The sequence below is a fragment of the Thermobia domestica genome, chromosome 8, assembly GCF_964235325.1.
Source record: "Thermobia domestica chromosome 8, izTheDome1.hap1.1, whole genome shotgun sequence".
NCBI lineage: Eukaryota > Metazoa > Arthropoda > Insecta > Zygentoma > Lepismatidae > Thermobia > Thermobia domestica.
Window position 1 is genome coordinate 288,274,933 of NC_137461.1, and position 21,533 is coordinate 288,296,465.

Here is a 21,533-nt window from a genome sequence, read left to right on the forward strand (position 1 = left end):
GTACTGGGTAAAAAATTCAAAATTTTGTATACTGTACTCTGTACTGTATTATAGAAGTACTTGCATTCAATTTATAGTATTGTGTATGACATTTGTGAGCAAATCTGTACTATATTGATGTATTAAATTGTATTTTCCAATATCACATAATTAAATACATATAACGTAATGTAAGAACAAAAAACTTTTTAAAGCGCACCCAATAATCCGGAACGTTCACTAATTTGGCATCCCTCTACGGAAGAAATGGCTGAATTAGTGACAGTGTATTATTATATTCCCCATTATAACAGTTTAGTTAACAAGTAAGTCAATATTTTTTCATACTTTTTATAGTTTAAAAAGTTAAACAATTAGATCAGTGGTTTTGAAAAGGTCATGAGTCAGCAATGACGATTTTGCTTTAGTCCAACATTTTATTTATTTATTTTATTTTGTAACACCTATTGCTCACAACAAATCGCTCCTTTCGTACAATGACAAGAAACTTCTACTTTCTCAAACGGTGGTCAATCATTTCGTATCTATCGGAATTGTCAAAAATTAAACAGCATAACTCAACTTTTCTGACTCATGACTTTTTCAAAACTACTGATTCAAATATATTTCAAGTTGAAAGATAAATCTGCTGATAGAGGTAACTGATAACGAAAACGTTGTAAGTTCGTCTTATAAGAAGTGCTTATCTGAAGAATGCTGTATATTACGCAAATAATAATAATGATGATGATAGGATAAAGTTGAGCAGCGATGAGCATTTGCAAAACTTTGAATCAAATTGAATATAATTATAAACCTACCAATGTCTTTTGAGCATCTCAAGGCAGGTTTGGGCTGAGGTGTGGTCTGTTATAAATAGTTGTTCTGTACCAGGCTTGAAATGGCCACAAGAGAAGGAAATATTCACAGCCGTCTCAACTTTATCACCCGTCAGAATCCACACCTGTACAAAGAAAAATAAAAGTATTGTACACAAAAATCAAATCTAGCTTACTAACTATTAAATCTAACTCATTTATTCACTAATCATTCACATGCAACGTATCTTTTTCATGTAAAATAAGTTTTCAACTCATCTATTATTTATGTCACAATATCATCATCAACGATCGCTGGAATACAAAAACAAATTCTCAACAATTACAGACTTCAATTTATTTTTTAAAACTCTGAAAGAATGCTACGGAAAAATAAGAAGTATGGCAAGGAACAAACATCGATGAAACAAATAATAACAATAACAATAATAATAATAATAATAATAATAATAATAATAATAATAATAATAATAATAATAATAATAATAATAATAATAATAATAATAAATACATGAAATTCATGAGATAAACAAGGAATATGATCAAAAACAAATATTCGTAAACTACAAAACAAGATTCGGCCAAGAATCCAGAAATTTGCAAAAAAACTAGCCTTGCACTACTTTAAGCACACCTTAATCTTCAGATTTGTGTAAGGACCAACCTCCGGCCACTTTTGCTTTTGAGTTTCTACATTTGATCTTCAAAAATAACAATCTACATTGAACCAAGCAGTAAGTGCCGCTTTTCTTAGTTATCAATTCAAACATGAAACAAATTTTCGATCTAAGGGGTGAACCTACTCTGTTAGTTTCATATTCATAAATTTATACAGATAGAAATAGGTAAAATAAACATTTAGCTCTTATAATGTTATTTACAGTTATATTTTCACAATCTTCATGCCTTTGGAAATGTTCTTTCTTCAAATTTGAATTAGACAGAAGAAAGTTACAGTGGAAGCATCTGTAAGTTTTGTCTGAGAACAAGTAATTTTCAACGAACTTAAAAAGTTCGTTACTGAATTCTCTATGTCTGTGTGTCTGTCCGTCTGTCTGTTATTTGTGATTTTTTCAATTTTGAACCTGCATTCGATAGAGCATCAAAAACTATCAGAGAAAGTAATTAAATTTTTCGCGTCACTCTTACCGTTCCCGAGATATTGGCCAAAAAATGGCCGATTTCCAGAGATTTAAGGAGCCATATCTCGGGAACCGTACGTCATAGAGAGATCATATTGGTGTTGATCAATATCTAAAAGGATGTTAAATATTTTGGTACCAAATAGTAACCGGTGGCCACTGTGGAAATCACACAGAGATCATATTGGTGTTGATCAATATCTAAGAGGATGGTGAACATTTTGGTACCAAATAGTAACCAGTGGCCACTGATTAACTGTCTACTGGCCAACTGGCCACCGTTCCCCAGATATTGGCCAAAAAGTTCGAATTTGTAGATATTTAAGCAGCCATATCTCGAAAACTGTGAGTTATAGAGAGATAATCTTTTACTAATTTTTGCGAGAAAGACAAGAAGGTGCGGATAAAAAGATTTACTTTTACATCTAGGAACAATGACAGTTATCCTTCCCTCTCCATCTCTCCATTCTTTTTAAGTTCGTTCTAGCAATGCTCTTGGAGCATTCTCAGCTGGTTTTCTAATTACAACTAGTATAGCGTCTAATCTTTCCATTACTTCTCAACTAGTTCTTCCCTGACAACTACTATTACTCATATAGGCTAACTACTATTTAAAGATCCTCAAAATTCTCGGTTCTTTTTTAAATGCTTCTTTTACCATTCATACTTTTATTTTTATTTCATTTCAGCTTTCTCATTAATAATACTACCGAGATATGGAAAATTAACAGAACTCGGACCGGAGTTTTACGAGTAAACAAACTTACTTACATGAACCATACTTTAGATTTCGTATAATATTCTAGTATTTGTACATAAGAGCTTTCCTGGTGTCTAACTTTACTTCCTTCTGATGCCGTCTTAAAGTTATATACCTCGCACCACCTCAAATAAAAAGTAGCCTAATGCATATTTAAGTGCAAACTTGCCTTAATCCCTGCCGCACGAAGACTTTCCAGAGTCTCTTGGACTTTCTCCTGAAGCTGGTCTTCCACTCCTGTGGCTCCAAGAACTGTGAGGCCTTCCTCCATTTTGCGATAAGCAATTGAGACTGCACGTTCTCGCCCAGACAGAAGCTGGCGAGCTGATTCAATAGCTGCAGTTAGTTTCGCATATTGCTCCGGCTCTAGTTTTTTATAGCCCACCATTAACGTCCGTAAGCCTCTCTGTAAAACAACACATCATATAATAATAATAATAATAATAATAATAATAATAATAATAATAATAATAATAATAATAATACAAGTAATAGAACACCTTTGCACTATATTTGTTTAAAAACTGTACTTAATTTGCTTGTATATTTAAGTATTTTGTTAGTGGATTTGTATAAGGAGAAAGCAAAAGAAGAAAATTCAAGTTTACCTTTACATTAGACATACTTATGTGTGTAATAGCAACCATAACCAACTCTACTGGTGATCAATGTGACGTCATTCTCGCAGAAATACTCATTGACTGTAATTTGGAGCTAGCAGCTCGAATGACTGTGGTTCAACTCTAAAATGTGGGGAATGGAACAAAGGCTTCTTTAAAAGTCACTCCATGATTTAGTCTATTTATATCATTACTTCAGTGGAAGAAAACCATAAAAGATTATTAACTCAACTCCTGGCTCAACAACATTTAAAAGCCAAGATTTATCAGCCAATTTGTGTCACTCGCGCCTTGGAGGTGATCTGTGTTCAGCACACCAGCTCTTCTTGCCGATAATGATGGCTTTCTAGATTAGAATTCGCTACTTCTACCTTTCAACTAGCTCCTCAATTGTCCTCACAACGCTGAGCACGCCGCAATGCCAACATCATTTAGTGAGTACGAACGAGCACTCATCTTTCCTTGCATCAAAACCGACACTGCTTGACTTTGTTAATCTTAAGCGAATCGGTATTTCAGTGCGGGCATTATCAAAAGATTGAGGGTCTAATGGTTCATTTGAAATTGCATGACGTTTAAATAACAGTTAATTTATGACTGAAAAGGATCTAAATGTATTTTTTCATCTCCACATTGCGCAAATTACTACTTGATGCAGGACATTTTCAGTTATTATATTTTCAGCTGAACTCCCACTAGGAATCTCGTCAAGTGGTGGATAGGGGATCTCATCTTAGGTTTAACTGGTATAGAGAAATCTAGGCAGGACCAAGCCAACTTCTGCCTTGCTCGTAGTAGAGGAATCTATAAAGATTAATGAAAGAGAATTTCGATAGAAACTTCCTGTCACATGGAGCAGTTAGGAGGCAGCCGCCCATCATGCTAGAGTGCTGTGGACTTATCAACACGCAACAAACACTCTTGATTAGAAGCAAGAAAAGAGCCAGATGGATGATGCAAAATTTCAAAATTTATGAGTGAAAGAAAATTCTAGTAAATAAGAACGTAATATTTTAAAATATTGTATAGATTTCTTTGTATTTTAGGGTAGAGCTAAAAGATGGTACCTGATGATTCTGATTTGCAATTGTCGAATTTATTTTATACATTGTGTTAAGTATTGGCAAAAACAAAATGCATTGCCTTAGGTATTAACAAATTATAATAACAACTTGAATTGATAATAAATTGTAAAATATTTAGGTTTCAAGATGAAAAGAATTTGTTAAACTAGATATCTTATTTCGGCCTATTATTTGCACATTTTTTTACTGTTCACAGTAAGCTTGATTATTTATCACAATTAATTGAATTTCTATAAGCATTTGACCAAATGAAAGAATTAAAGATTTATAAAACTTGTAAAAGATTCCAAAAACCAATCACACAAAACAAACACACTTGTTCATTACACACACCATCTTCCAGCATCCCAAAATTAAGCTGTCTTACCATGGCAAATTCTCCGATATGTCGCAAAGTGATATCCCGTGGACCGTTTTCTGATAATGGCACAACACTTGACTCTGCTCCTTTGCAAAACAACCACACCGTTCCTTCTTCATCCTCCACAATGACTGACATACGCTTACGATCTAAAAAGAAACAGAAACAAACACAATTATTATCTACAGTAAAATGAGTTATTAGGCTAATCTCTTCTTTGATTATTGATATTTGACCAAGTGGGAGACAAGGCATAATTAGTCTTAACTTCGCCATGTAAAATAAAACTAAATAAATAAATAAAATAAGACTAAATATTTTACAGATAACTTATAAGGTATTTCAGAATAAACTATTTTTATGAGTTAACTACAGTCATTTTCTTAAAGCATATGAATACAATAACACAAGACATATAGACGTACGCATTATTTATATCGGGGCTTCAACTTTCGCCTATTCAAGATTCACCTAATACCGGTACCTGCTAGTTATGCAAATGTCAATCAATGTGCTGATAGAGTTAGTTTTCTTATTAGGCGAAAGTTAAACTTTTTTAAAAACTTTGTTTGACTCGCATACGTTGGTAGTCCTGTCTCATTAATAGTTAACATTTCCTCTTGAAACTATTTTCGCGTTCTTATTAAATTATCCAGTATGTAAGGGAAAATTTTGATAAACCCAGCAATAAGTAGTAGCTTAATGAAACTTTCAGGATAGTTTCCTTTCATCAAGTAAAGTACTATCCTAAAAGTCCCCGAACATTCCTCTTGAGATTCATCCAATATGGCTGCCATATCCAATTTGGCCGCCACTGTCTATAGAACAATTTATTATGATTTCTATAAACTTGATTCCTTACCTTAGGTTCAATTCTACGGTCTTGGAACTTGTATCAAAATATTTTCTAAATAAAATTCCCTTTGTTTGATACACAATTCACCTTTGTAGGTCAGATAGATATAAAGTTACAAATGATAGAGTAGGCATGTATCGCTTAACCTTGTACCTGTGTTTTTTCCAAGCGTTTTTTATGTTTATAAATCTACATATAATATTTATGTAAGCAGGGGTGTAGCCAAGGGGGGGCCCATCGGGGCCAGCCCCCACCAAATGGTTTCCTGGCCCCCCAAATGACCAGCTTTTAAAACATCATAGTAAAATTATCTCGCTTCATTCATTTAAAAGTAACAAAGTTTATTAACAATTAATAATTTATGGTAAAATAGTATGGAGAAATGTTTTTCCATACCGATCGAAAAATAGTATGGTATCTCTTCCTTATACCGATCGAAAAATAGGATACTTTTTTGTGACAGCAGATTACACAATTTACTGCGATTTATATTTGACAGTTTGAAGACAAACATTTTAACAAGGTACTACAAATACAGCCATAAAACAGAGATACTAAACTGATTTGTAAGTACAGTATATTTTTATATGCTTTAATAAGTGTTTTAAAAGACATAGAGGATGGAAAATTTTATGAGAAACAATGTTTTTATTCAATTTGGATTTCATTCTCGCTCTCTTTTATTTCTACTCAGTGTAATAAAATAATATATATTTTTTTTTTTTAAGCCACGGATAATAAATAAATATTTTTGTCAGGAAACCGGAAAGAAATTAAGTGAAATTTCAAAAAAATCAATCTTGTGTAGATAGGTTCTGTATACAAGGTCTTATATTTAAATATGAAGGTAACCAAGAAAAGTTTTGTTGCTTTTTCACCCACCACCTTCGAACATCGATATGTCACCTAACCTAGAAGATCAAAAATAGATCCCATCAGCATCGACAACCTTCTGAAAACGTTCTAGGAGGCCATGGAATCCATCGCGGTAGAACTTGGTGGGCCGTGAAACGAAGAAGGTATCAGGTGCATTTTGGACTTTTACTAGGGATTTTAACTGGCGTCCTCTAAGGTGATTGTCCAAAGAATGGAACAAGTGATAATCGGACGGTGCAATACTCGGGGAATATAGTGGTTGCAATATTGTTTCCTATCCAAGGCGGAGAATGGTGTCCTGAGTCATCCTTGCCACGTGGGACTTAGCGTTGTTCCGTAAACGAGGACCCATTTGCAATTCAGAAGTGATGGCTCCAGAGTTTTGAGTTTTTCTTAAGCACAGCTCAACTGCTGACACTACACAGTTGCATTGATATTCTGACCAGTTGGTAGCAGTTCCCGATGCATGATGCACCAAACACACAGAAGGACCTTCTTCTAGTACAGTGCTGGTTTCGGCTGTTTTGAAATCGCTTCATGGGATGCTAACCAATGATGATGGCGCCTTGGAGCTTTGTATAGGACCCACTTTTTATCACATGTCAACACCCTATCCAGAAATGGCTCCGAAATAGTAAAAAACACAGGTGACTGCCGCGTTGCCTTTTGGCTCCGAGTCAAAACATGTGAGACCCATCGACCCAACTTGTAGTGCTTCCCAAGTTGATGGATGTGCTGCCGAATGGTTTCTCCACACACTGAATTGTAGTCCCAGTTCCTCTCGTACATGTGTTGGTCTTCCGGCACGTGGTGTATTCGGGTATTTCGTCATCGTCCTTAGACTTGTTAAACCATCGCTGCACTGTCCGCGTCGTCACGACACCCTCACCAAAGGCCTGGCATATCTTCTGCCCCGCTACAGCGGCGTTTGACCTCCATTCGAACTCGTTCAGCATACATGCTCTTCTGACGCTCTGTGGATGTCCCATGTTCCCTCTGTCTTTACGCAAATTCACGGTGTATCTGAATTGCCACAACCAGGTAGTATGTTGTATATAACCACACCAACAACTGACCTTCGCCTTATCTCCACTCGCATTCAACTCACGGTGTGAGGTCCAATTGAACACAGACCTTCACGAAAAGGGACAGAACTTTCTTAGTTACCTTTATAGTTATGCACAAAAGTATAGCGTTTGGTCTCGGACAGTAGTTCTTGATTAAGCATAATAAAAACTATCTTGAATATAATTTATGGAGAAAATAATAATAATAATAATAATAATAATAATAATAATAATAATAATAATAATAATAATAATAATAATAATAATAATAATAATAATAATAATAATAATAATAAGCTAAACTAGTGTTTTTAGTTTTACAGAAGGAAACCAAAATTTTCCTTTCTTTCAGGCCTCAAGAACACTAGCAGCAACATATTTTTTTGGCTTTGTACATTGTAGCTGGCCTCCCCTCAAAAACGACGGGCCCCCCCTACACAAACCTGCTGGCTACACCCCTGTATGTAAGTAAAAAGAATTAAATAAAATATGTCAACGTGCCATAATTACAGTTGATATGTACAAAATATGGTACATTTGAAAATAATGGAGCATTATACAGAAGTTTCTGCAAACATATTTACCAAAATAATCCATAGAGAAAACATTATTTAAGCAAAATTGTTTTTTATAAACGATAGAAATAATTTATACTACATAAAATACACAAAAATCCTTGGCACGTTGCAATGTTGGGACAGTTGGGTTGGGTCTGACCCACAGCTGGTTCAGATGAAAAATATTGTTGAAACAACGAGTTTTAAGGAGAACGTTTATATTTTAGTAATTTAAGTTTCATATAATGAAGTCTGCTTCTTTCAGAACAGGGAAGGTATTTATTACACCGAAAAACTAAAAATAAAAAGAAATAAGGAACTTCAAAAGATTCATAAGAGTAACATATAATTCGAGGGTAGTTCAATATTAAGATAACGCCAAAATGTCATTTTCATCCTTTTTATTATTATTATTATTATTATTATTATTATTATTCCAAAAATATGATTTCCCTTCAATTAATGAACATGTCTGAGTAAAACAATGTCGAATATGAAAAGTTGGACTAAGTACATGAGAGTTTTACATTTGCAACTCATCAGCTTCAGAAAAGAGTTTGGTGCTGGTATGTCCAAACAACTAATTAGATAGCATTCTTTATTTCATCCTCCGATTTCCAATCATTAATTGGATATCTTGCTCCAGCCAAGTTTGCTTCTGATGGTACACCTTCAAAACGTGTCTTCTTCTCGCACTTGCTCTTATGTGTAAAATTGAGGGATGAGTGACTGGTGTGAAATAAGTCTTCTGTACATGAAATATCGACAAAGAGCCAGTGCGTCACAAGTCATGTGACGCATAAACGTGTAACTGGAAATGATATTCCACTTTTACTAGTTCTTCAGGATTCGTAATAGATTTGTTGAATATACTCACAAAATGTTGCAATTAAATTGTCTATTTCTTGAGTAATTTCCAACAAGTTTTCTTCCCTTTATGGAACAGGAACAAAGGCGTGTCACTTCCTGAAAATTCATGTAAAAACAGAATAACATATCCATGTTTCCTCCTGTATTTTCATGTATTTAAACATTTTGGCTGGGTGATGAAATCTGCCTCCTCTATGAAAGAGTTTTTAAAAATCAGAAAAATACGCTTTGAAAGAAAGATACAAGATTAAGCGACACAAACCTACTCTATCATTTGTAACTTTATATCTTCCTAACCTACAGAGATGCATTATATATCAAACGAAAGGAAATTTTATTTACAAAATATTTTATTATGAGTTTGAAGACCATATAATTGAACCTAAGGTAAGAAATCAATGTAAACATGATTGTTCTATAGACGATGGCAGCCACATTAGATATCGCAGTCATATTGGGTGAAGCTTAAGGCGGATATTTGGCACTTTAAGATATGCCTATATATATACTTGATGGAAAACTGTCCTGCAAGTTTCATTAAGTCACTAGTTTTTCTTCCGAGTTTAGACCCCTACATACTGGGCTAAAAAGTTTGCACTTAATTAAAAATTAACGTTTTTAATGTCGATGCTCGAAGAGTATACTAAATATTCATGTACCGTAATTATGCTTACACCGAGTCTTGGTGCTTTGTTTAATTTTATTTTATGATTTATGCAAACTTTCGTAGAATTTATGTTACTTCATTTTTATTTTTTCCGTAATACATTTTGTAACTTCATGTAACATTTTCGTATCTCGATGTCAAACATATAATGTCTAGTCATATACTGTAATCGGGCTTATACTGTTTAAATATGTATTTTTTAAATACATACATTTTTAAATTTGGAAATTACAAGCTTTTGTGTCATTTCTTGTCAGTACTACCAACATAACTTCGCATTAAGCAATTCTTGAATGGCGAATTTTGAATTCAAGATTCGTCTACACTTTCTCTTGTGTTAACATCTGTTAAATTCTATTGCCTGAGGTTATTAGGCGAATCTTGAATAGGCGAAAGTTGAAGTCACCATTTATATCTTCTTCATGGAAAGAGTTAATCTCAGAGCTCTTTATTCAAGCAGCGACGTAACTAGACTAGTTGTCGCCCAGGGCAAAATCTCGTCTTAGCGCCCTCCCCCCATGGCAACGAAACCAAAACGCGTCCCCGACCACACTTGATACAGGCATCACACAGTAATTCTCCTATTCCATTTTTTCTTCAAGTGATAAAGCTTTATTTCAAAATTGCAGTACATAATTTAATTTTTAGTATAAGATAAAACACCAAACTAATTAGTATTTGATTGCCACATAATCTGAGAGTAGCATGCTTGACAAATTCGTAGTCTTATCATAATAACTGCAAATCACAATGTTTATGGAATTATATCGGGATGTGGATATGTGTAGAATGAATCAACAGCCTGTTGCTTTAGAATAGAATATTTAATTATGACAAACAGTCAAGTTAGTGTCTCAAGTATTATACTCGGACATTTTACAAATATCTTAAATCGATATAAGTTAAATGAAAACACAAAAAGATGTAACTAAAATTTAACTTTGCGGGCTCTTTTGGCTGCAAGTTTTTACCACCGTCCTCAACGGCAGCTTTGAAGCTAACTAGTGCTCTCTGGATATGATCCTAAGGTTGGTGAGTTGTTGTTCTCCTGTTAAGTTTCTGAGGTATTTTTTTATTGTTAGTTGGCTAAAACTCTTTCCTTGCCTTATAGTGAAAATAAATACTTACCCAGTTTTGCGCCCCCAAATCCGACGCCCGGGACGTAGGCCCTATTTTCTCTCCCTAGTTACGTCACTGCACTCAAATTATAATCGTAGTTGTTTGATTGCCATCTTTTACTCAGGTTTTTAACGCTCACAAGTAGCAGCATCATAGAGTACACAGCTTCAAATTTGGTTAGACTTTTTATTTTCCCTCACCCTCCACTCCCCACTCAAAAAGATTCAGTAACAAAAATTAATATTTGAAAATAGAAAATGTTTAGTCTTTACATTTGTCGAGTACAAATTCATATAGTATTATTTTAGCGTTGAATTGACTTCCACGGACATATTAGTATTTTGTATCCTGAACAATATATTAACCTGCTAATCGCTACAGCAGTGCGGGTAGTCCATCAAGCAAGGATGATATCTGTAATTAGTCCCATAGAAATACATGGGGAACCGATTTTTGATTGTCTTGGGATTAACTGAATGGATCACGTTCATCAACGAACTTTATTCGTAATTTTTAACCCTCTACACCACGGATCATCTAATGAGAGCAAAGTTCTCTACAGTTTGTATTAACTTGTTTATAATAAAATAATAATAATAATAATAATAATAATAATAATAATAATAATAATAATAATAATAATAATAATAATAATAATAATATAAAGGTGTGGTGAAGAAAATGAAGATGAAAAATGTGATGAAAAAGATGAAGATGAAAAATGTGATGATGAAAAAGATGAAGATAAAAAATGTGATGATGAAAAAGATGAATATGAAAAATGTGATGAAGAAGAAGAAAAATGTGATGAAGAAGAAGAAAAATGTGATGAAAAGATGAAAATGTGATGAAAAAGATGAAAATGTGATGATGAAAAAGATGGAGAGAAAAAATATGATGGTGAAAAAGATGAAGATGATGATGAAAAAGATGATGAAAGATGTGATGATGAGAAAGATGAAAAATGTGATGATGAAAAAGATGAAAGATGTGATGATGAAAAAGATGATGATGATGAAAAATATGATGATGAAGAAGAAGAAAAGATGGTAGGTTGGTGTGTAACTACTTTTACTTATCACTTACCTGAAGTAAATTCTAAAATTTCAAGTTTCTTGAATTGAAGCATCTTGTCAATAAATTTTACGTACATTATCCCGGACTTCTCTCCCAGGTACACAATGCCAATCCTAGAAAATATATTTTATCAATATTATCAGTGATCGCATTAGGCAACAGAAGCCAGTATAGTATATTGGTAGCAAATGACGATGCTAAAAGCCATACCAACTGTCAAAATTCAAAAATAACCTCTACTGTACTGGACCATGCTGGTAATGATTTATTTCCAATTCGACCATTTCAATTATCAGTAAATACGGCCATAATTCTCGTTTGAAAACCCTTAAACATTCATCTTACAAGACATTGGTTAAAAGCATAATTATTTAAACATTACACAGTCTCCAACGAAATAATGTGCCAATCTTTCACTTTCGCAAACGATTTGATCAGTTTTAGTGCTTATTTGAACGCTGAGAAAGAGTAATTCTCTATACACTCTTGAAACTCCTACTCAAATTGGTTCTTTTATTTGGTGGATGTTGACGATAGAACATGCATAAAGTTGGTATATACTTTTACTGGTGATTGTACATCTTCAGTTACCAATAGAGGAGGGTTTTTTTTTTTTTTAAATATAATGGTTATAAGCGAATTAGATAATTCAAAAATCTAAAAGCAATTTATTTAAAATATATTTGCTAATAACTACTAATGAAAAGCAGTTGTCTATATGTTATGGTGTCACAGAAAAATGAAGATACAGTCCGCCGCACCAAACTATCTTGTTCCTATATCTTACATTAAATCATATCATGCTGCAGGTATTACGGAAATATTTACGACGTATGAACAAAATTATAATAGGCGTTTTCGGAAAACTGTCTGGAACTCACCCCCAAGAATTAACTAACCCCATCGTGGATATTTTCATGAAAAATGACTTATACAATGTTGTGAGGATATTAAATCAAATGCTTGTTTATGAAATATGAGCAAAATCTAATTAGTTATTTTTGCAAGAATAAATTGAAAAGTAGTCACACCCGCAAGAGTAAAGAACACCTGCTGAGTTTTTTTTCTGAAAAATGACTTACAAGTTTGTAAATATACGTTTATAAACAATAAAACAAAATTGTTAAGACTAGCTTTCGAAAAAATAGCATTCATTTTTTTTTTTTAATTTTCATCCTCTATTAAACTACCCTCACTTTTGGGGCTACGACAAAACTTTGATCCCCTACTTTTGTTTAAAAAAAAATATTAAGTGTAAAATTTGGTTCAGATACGTTAAATTCTATTCGTGACTGTACATACAGTTGGACGAACGGATGGTAATCGAAAAGTAAATTTTTCGGTATGCAAGGTTCATGAAACATGTAAATTCGTTAAAATCTTGAATTGGATTGTTTTTCAGTATCACTATACTTTCTTCTCTCGTAATGTCGCTTGACAAATGAGAAATAAATGAATCAGCATTCGAGTCGGAGTATATGGTTGCTATGTCACAAAATGTTTCCAAATTGCGAAAAACTGCTCCACTTTTTCTCGAATCATAATCCAGTTTGTTTCTGTGCCGGGGATTAAATAATAATAATAATAATAATAATAATAATAATAATAATAATAATAATAATAATAATAATAATAATAATAATAATAATAATAATAATAATAATAAGAAGAAGAAGAAGAAGAAGAAGAAGAAGAAGAAGAAGAAGAAGAAAAAGAAGAAGAAAGCTCTGCTTTTCTGGACGAATGGTTCGTTACCTTTTACATGCTTCCACTAAGGCTTTCTCATCAGGACTAGATGCATGGTAATCCAATTCTTCCCCCACCATTGGAAGGTTGCCATTTGCAATATCCGTGTTCTTCCCTCCAACTTGGACGGTGTGGCACAGCACTAAAGCTAAGAAGAACTCAGATAACTCCGCCTGAAAAGTAAACAGATGATATATCGAAGTAAATTGTAGGGCACAGAATACGCACAATGTTGAACTATAAACTCATATGCATTACTGACTATTAATTACATGAATACTAGTGCTGCTTTTCAAGGAGTTTTGTGTAAACGCCAATGTCATTCCTTGGAACATGTAATAGTGCTGGAGGAGCTTGTGATAATAACTAGGTACATGTATTAATTGCAAGCGTCAAGCGAACGACTTTTATTTATTATTCATATAAAAAAATAGTATATCAATTGTTTTTCCTGAACGAATACGACATGCAAACAGTTGAATTCGTCACATCAGTGAAAAGCATAATAGTTTTGAAAAATTGTGTTCGCAGAACAAAACGAAGAGGGTGAAACTGAAAATTCTGTTTTCCATTGTTTACAATGAGAAAATGAAATGAAAAGAAATCTTTTAAGTTTTACATCCCATGGTTATGCCGGTTAGGCTAAAGGAGACGGTGATGATGAGAGATGAGTGAAATGGTGAAATGAAGAAAGTGGGAGGAAACGGGAGAATCCCGAAATGAAATGAAATGAAATCTGTGTTTTACGTCCCACGCTTATGCCGGTTAGGCTAAAGGAGACGGTGATGATGAGAGATGAGTGAAAGGGTGGAATGAAGAAAGTGGGAGGAAACGGGAGGACCCCGAGAAAACCCACGTGCACGGTGTTTGTCCACCACAAAGCACACGGCGCGAGGCGGGATCGAACCAGGGACCCCAAGCACCGGAGGTGAACGCTCTACCATTGAGCCACCATGCCCCCTGTTTACAATGAGAATTAGCACGCCAAATGATTTCATAAGGTTAAATATATGGGCATTTTGTTTTTCGGTGATTATTCCTCAGCGGTATCTTCGATCGGGAAATGCGACCCATTACGACACTCAGTGTGCGCTCCTCAATCACCATATCAAATTTGGTTATTAACGGCTCAGGCACCTCGGAGGAATATCCGGACAGACAAAAGCTTAAATCGAGTAAAGAGGAGCTTTGAAAAAAAATGCACGTAGAGACATGCGCAAACGGAGTTTCGAGATTTTAAGCTCCTCCACTCGATCTTGAGCACGACATACAGAAATAAACATTTACGATATTAACATATATACACAAATTTCTGAAATTATCTGAGCTTGGGAGCTTGAACCCTCCCCCTTGATGAACTTCTGCGTACGCCGTGCACCTATAATAATTTTCAAAATCTTAAGTACGTGAAGTTGGTAAACCTATACATTTCATTAGATTTGAATTTTCACCCAATATATTGTTAAAATGTTGTAATTTGGTTATGCACACTATTTACAGTTAAATATAATAATTAAAATAAAAAAATCTAAAAAATAAATAAATTACAATACCGCGGTGGCTCAGTGTTAGAGCGTTCGACTCTGGTGCACAGAGTCCCTCGTTCGATTCCAGCTTGCGCCAAGTAAACTTTGTGATAGACAAACACCGTGTGCGTGGGATTTCTCCGTTCCGTTTCCTCCCACTTTGTTCATTCCACTATTCTATTCACTTCTCATCATCACCGTCTCCTTTATCCTAGCCGACAGAATTGTGGTACGTAAAACTCAAAGATTACGTTTCATTTCATTTTTAATGACAATACCTTACTATTTCTCTTCATTTATTTATAGCTTCTAAATACAGGGTGGCCCAAAAGTAGGTATACAGTACCTTACTGATCAGGCCATTGCATTTTATATCATTTCTTATTGTTGTCCATCAGGTAGACTTAGCTTCTTTATTATTTGTTCTTCATGTGTTTTTACTTACAGCTTAAGTTCGGAAGAGCCGAAGAAAATAAGCCCATAAGCTAGGATGTTATACTTGATCAATGCAAGGGTGTATACCTACTTTTGGGCCACCCTGTATACTATACTGCACGGTAACAATGTTGTTTGAAGGCAAAATCTGCAGTTCTTCGTTATCCAGTAATACTTACAGACATAGTTTCCACAAGCACCCCTTTTTCCAGTGAACCGTCTGGTTTTAATAGATATAATTTCCCAGCGTCCTCTGCGTATGGCAATCCACCAACAGAACAACGGCGAAATATCATCGTGTTTTCTGTTAATGTTCCAGTCTTATCTGTGAATAAATATTCCACCTAAAAAAGAGAAAGAAATATACAGTATATATATATAAAAAGAGAAAGAAATATATATAAATTTGGGTACGTTCTCTTCAAAAGAATTGATTCTTACAATGGGAACCGGTGACGAACTTCGTCACACGGAGGCAGTCAGGCCCAGTGTTTCTTCCAGACATGTTTTTGGGGGGACACTGCCCCTTCTCCCGGGGCTCTGAGAGTGTCTCCCCGGAGGAGACCAAAATAATACGTATATAATATTATAATCAGTAGAATAGTACCAGCAGTGCCCTCCCAGAATAATAAGTGTGCCTCCCTTGGGAACACTGGTCAGGCCCATGACACACAAGACCTGATGACCAGTCCCGCTGTGACCTGAACTCAACGAATCATCATACATATGCGGATTATGTGAGAGACTCCCAATGTAATTCTAACATTATTCTTTTCTCCCTGTCTTTTCACTACATCCATAATTTTCTTCCTTGCTTGTTGTTAGCATCAATGTGTCAAAGCATTGCATTGAAAGATAACTACAAGGTTTATCGTAGTATACACGCGTAAGAAATCACAAGAAAGATAACCTACGTGTCTCTTTTAATGAAGGATTATCAAAGTTTAATTCAGTGAACCTGTAAAAGTTGTTGTGTAGAATATGAAAGATGCCGCCCAGCCGAAAGAGCGTTTTTTAATTTTTTTGGTATAATTTTAGTTCAGAAAGTACTGCATTATTTTTCGGTATGAAAAGTCTAACCAAACAAAATTATATTGAAATGTAAGATACGGTAAATTTTGGATAATTCTGGAAAACAAAAGAATTTGGAACTACAAACATATATTCACTTCTTTAGATAAATCCTTACTGATACTTGAACATTTTATTATACCATATTATTAATACAGTGTAATAGTATATTTTTTTTATTTAAATGTATTATTAACTCAATATAACATGTCTTTATTTATGTAACTGGAGTGGTTTGTTCTGTATTATTTCATACAAAGCTAAAATATGAATACTATACTATATATATATAATTTCTCATTGCATTGAATTTTTGGAAATTTCCAATGTTTTATTTACCTGTCCAAGTTCTTCATTGAGATCAGACGTATTACACATGGCTCTTTGCTGCATTTCATCACAGTAGATATCAAGGTCCCACTCAAAGAACAGGGTGCCCAAGAATTTCTGCAACTCTGTACAAAGAGAATAAAAATCACAGTCTACAGATTGGCCCTTCTTGTACTCTATTAATAATTCTGTTATTTGCGTAGAATTGTATAAAATATCTCGAAATTAAAATTATACTGCTTAAGGCATAAAATGTCAACTTAATACAAGTAACCGATGATTTGAAAGTTATACAGAAAACATAACACTATATAGAAAACAGAGTTATTTACTAATTCTCCATGCCGATAATATTAGTTCGTTACATTTAAGAATGTAAATCGATACCAACAATTATAACTGGTTCTTCACATACAAAATAACTTGAATAATAAATTAATATAACAAAAGAAAATATTAACAGTAATAAATATTAAAATCTGTCCTATACTGTAAACAAACCTCAATGTACACGGTTAACAGTATACTTTCCCATATTGGTAACTGTACTCATACGGAATAACCCAGTTTAAAATTTTAACATCGTTTCATAAAGTGAAGCAGAAGTTTTTTTTTCTTTTCTTCTTTTTTTAAAAAAATAAAAAAAAACTTGACTGCTCTGTTACTGTGGAGTCCTTACTGACTTGACAACGTTTCCCTGCATTTTTGAAGGAATCATTTCTTTTTCAGAAATTCAGATGTTTTGTCGGAAACGCCAGCGACGCAGAATTTCATCAAGCTTGGGGGTTCAACCTCCCTAGCTATCATTTCAGGTCTTTGAATATATAACTTAATATGCTAAAACAAAAGACGAGTGTTTTACATACAATACTGGTCGGAAGCAGCAATTCACTTATTGTGCTAAACTAGCTCTTCCGGTGTTTTATTTTTATTTTTAAATGAAAGTTCCATGTGTTTTGTCTTCTGCAGACAGGTATGCTTTATGTTTACTTGATACATTTACGTATTTATTTTGTAATCAATTTTTAATTATCAGACGTGTTGAAATCACATTAAAACTACGCTAATTGTTCAATACATTTCAAGTTCCCAGCCTCTTATTTGAACATTGCACAGCATGGCTTCCTGCAACATAAACCATGCCTCACCAACCTATCACAATTTCTTACTCATGCTATAAACTGTACTTCAGAAATCTCTCAACTGATGTAATATACTTCGATTTCTCAAAAGCGTTCGATAAAATTGACATCCACCTGCTGCTTTACAAGCTATCCAACAGATTTGATCTTCATGACAAATTCCTGTCTCTACTAAAGGATTTATCTTATTGATCGCATGCAACGTGTTGTTCTGCCAGATGCATAATCTATTTATTCCAGTTCTTTCTGGGGTTCCCCAAGATAGTGTTCTAGGACTACTGCTATTTCTTTTTTATATGGATGATCTTCCTTCTTTCTTGTCTTTACCATCTACGAACATTCTTCTCTTTGCTGATGATTGTAAAATCTTCTCATTAACATAGAGTCCACCGATAATAAAGACAAGACTTCCAACTAAAAGTTGACAACACTGGCACTTTTACTGATGACTTACATCTACTTTCCGCTCGTAGATGATTTTGTTGGTGTGGATTATACATAGTGCGAAAAAAAAAACATACTGAATGTTTCCAGTTTCGACGAAAATTCCCTTTCTCTCATTTCGAATAATTAACATCAAAATATCCCATAAAATGGGATTTTCCCCACGGGTTGGCATCACTGCACGGGATCAGAGAACCAAAAAGGGCGCGTGCTACTCCTTAGAACAGCATCGAGGATTTTTGTTAATGTTATTGTTACAAATTAAAACATATAGTATTCTTTATGTTAAGAAATGAGTCTTTTCTGTTGCAATAATCTCTGAAGCGAGGTTGGCTCATATACAGCAAATGTAATTTATGAATAATTATATTAGTACGTTATCTTGCAAAGCCCATTTTATTAAAATACACAAGGCAGAGGAGTGTCTAGATCAGGAAAAGCACATTTATTAGCATACGTGATAAAATGACGAAAATCGGCATTAAATACATTAATAGTAGCATATACAGGGTGTTTCAAAACAACACCGACAACGCTTGGGAGGTGATTCCTGACACCAAGATAAGACGAAAAGTATAGACCAACCTGGGTGCACAAATGCTTTCTTTCGGAGTTATAGGCTGCCAAAAACATGAAAAAATGAAATTTAAAGGTCCATAGCTCCAATACTATGGGAAATACCATAGTCGCGTCATCACTTTACTAAGGAACTAGTATGTTCTCTATTCAAATATTCATGTTTCAGAATCCTGTGGTACTTCTGCAACAATTTTTATAGAAGTAGTTGGTGAGTACTTCAAATTATGTGCCCGTAGCCAAACTGGCTCTATAAAAATTGTTGTGGAAGTACCACAGGATTCTGAAACATGGATATTTGGATAGGGCACATACTAGTTCCTTAGTAAAGTGTTGACCCGACTATGGTATTTCCCATAGTATTAGAGCTATGGACCTTTAAAGTTCATTTTTTTCATGTTTTTGGCAGCCTATAACTCCAAAAGAAAGCATTTGTGCACCCAGGTTGGTCTATACTTTTCGTCTTATGTTGGTGTCAGAAATCACTTCCCAAACGTTGTCGGTGTTGTTTTGAAACACCCTGTATATCAAAATGACTGAAAATATTAGTAAAAGATTCCCTAACAACGAGATGGCATCCCACTCAAGCATAATTCTAAAGAAATAAAAGCGCACAACTTTTATTATGAAATAAGTAAAAGCGTTACTAAATTAGCTTCAATTTATCCATGAGCAATCTTGTTAAACACATTAGAAGTTTAGTAAAAAAGGCAAATTATATTGATTACCGAGATAAATTTATCAGGCCCAAATTGCTATATCCACACAAGAAACATTAGCAAAATGTTGTAAATCGCATACTTTTGTGTATTTCATGCAAGCAGCATTGCATTTTCACATGCTCTCTTACCTTAATGAAAAACAGATCCCAGCGACACCGCGTCATGCAGAAGGCTTAGAATACATAGGAAAAATATTTAAATTGTAACCATTAACAGACCAGTATATAGATACAATGTGTGAAGAAAATGACATACGAATTCACATGTACACTTTCCCTCTCCCCCACAACCACCCACTCATTATAAGAAATTCTCACTGTAATACCTAAAACGAAAAAAAATAATAAAGTATTTTTTAATTTTATTATTTTCTGTATTAACACAATTCTGGATCCAGCTTTCCAGCCATTTTGTTCTGGGAACAACTGACAATGTAAAATGGGAAGAAAATAAATCGAGTATAATAATCTCGCTGAAAACATTTCTACTTTGTTTCAAGGAAATCCCGCTGTTCTTCAAAACTCTATCCCTACTGTTCTTTCTAGCCCCCAAAACTGGACTATTTCTTCTGAACGCGTACAGGTTACCACCAGTGGCGAAGGGTGATAGTTTCAAGAGGGTAGGTCCGATGTTGTTGTTGTTCTACTACTACTACTACTAATAATAATAATAATAAAATGAAACATTAGATATAAATATTTTACTACAGAAGCACGAGAAGACAAATTCGTATAAATTTAACGTAATTGTAGTCCATGGGCAGCACTTATTGGAAATGAAATGAAATGAAATCTTTAAGCTTTACGTCCCACAGTTATGCCGGTTAGGCTAAACGAGACGGTGATGATGAGAGATGAGTGAAATGGTGGAATGAAGAAAGTTGGAGGAAACGGGAGAGCCCCGAGAAAACCCATGAGCACGGTGTTTGTCCACCACAAAGTTCACACGGCGCGAGCTGGGATCGAACCAGGGACCCCAAGCACGGGAGATGAACGCTCTACCACTGAGCACGCCCCCCCCCCCCATAAACGATAGGAGCAGTAGAATAGTAGTATGAAGGGAATTTAGCAGATGGTGATGGTGTAAAATGGACAACCTTTCTGATTTTCAAAGAAAGCAAATTGTTGGCGCTCGGTTATGAGATACGAGCGTGACGAAAGTGATAAGTGTGTCATACGGGACAGTGTCCAAGGTTATAACGGCCACAAAAGTTATGGTAAAACCACATCGGAGAGGAACAGTGGTCGGAAGAAAACCATCAGTGACAGATCGTGTTAAGGGTTAAAGCAGATTGTCACTCAGAATTGCTGTGTGACTGCGGTCTAAGTTATGGAGGGACTAAAGCAGTACCTCCCATAGCTTGTGTCGACAATCACACCTCGCCGCGAGTTGTTTGTATGGACATACAAAGTCGGGTTACAGGAGGTACAACCGCTGATACAGGACCATAATGCTTTAGCACGACGCCGCTAACATGAAACATGACTCGCTGATCACTGGAAATGTGAAACATGGTGGGAGGAGTCATCATTGCCCTTATTTCAAAGCAAGGGCTGTGTTTATATGTAGTGGACGTCAGGTGCGCACTCAGAAATTTTTGTTGGAGGCCCATGCTTTGACGGGCCCAATAGTACAAGCCACTACGTCTAATATTGAACGGGTATTA

At 34.7% G+C, this 21,533-nt stretch overlaps 1 protein-coding gene across 2 annotated transcripts in view; it reads right to left on the reverse strand.

Annotated features, from left to right (window-relative positions):
• Positions 1-21,533, reverse strand: part of LOC145693689 (phospholipid-transporting ATPase IF-like) — a 278,001-nt gene that overhangs the window by 30,494 nt on the left and 225,974 nt on the right. For both annotated transcript variants that reach the window (XM_081769946.1, XM_081769947.1), the window contains exons 11-17: positions 16,993-17,108; positions 15,762-15,926; positions 13,631-13,794; positions 11,885-11,988; positions 4,793-4,935; positions 2,890-3,126; positions 801-943 (exon numbers count right to left, since the gene is read on the reverse strand). In XM_081769946.1, coding sequence (XP_081626072.1) covers positions 801-943; positions 2,890-3,126; positions 4,793-4,935; positions 11,885-11,988; positions 13,631-13,794; positions 15,762-15,926; positions 16,993-17,108 — 1,072 coding nt within the window. The remainder of the gene's footprint in view (positions 1-800; positions 944-2,889; positions 3,127-4,792; positions 4,936-11,884; positions 11,989-13,630; positions 13,795-15,761; positions 15,927-16,992; positions 17,109-21,533) is intronic.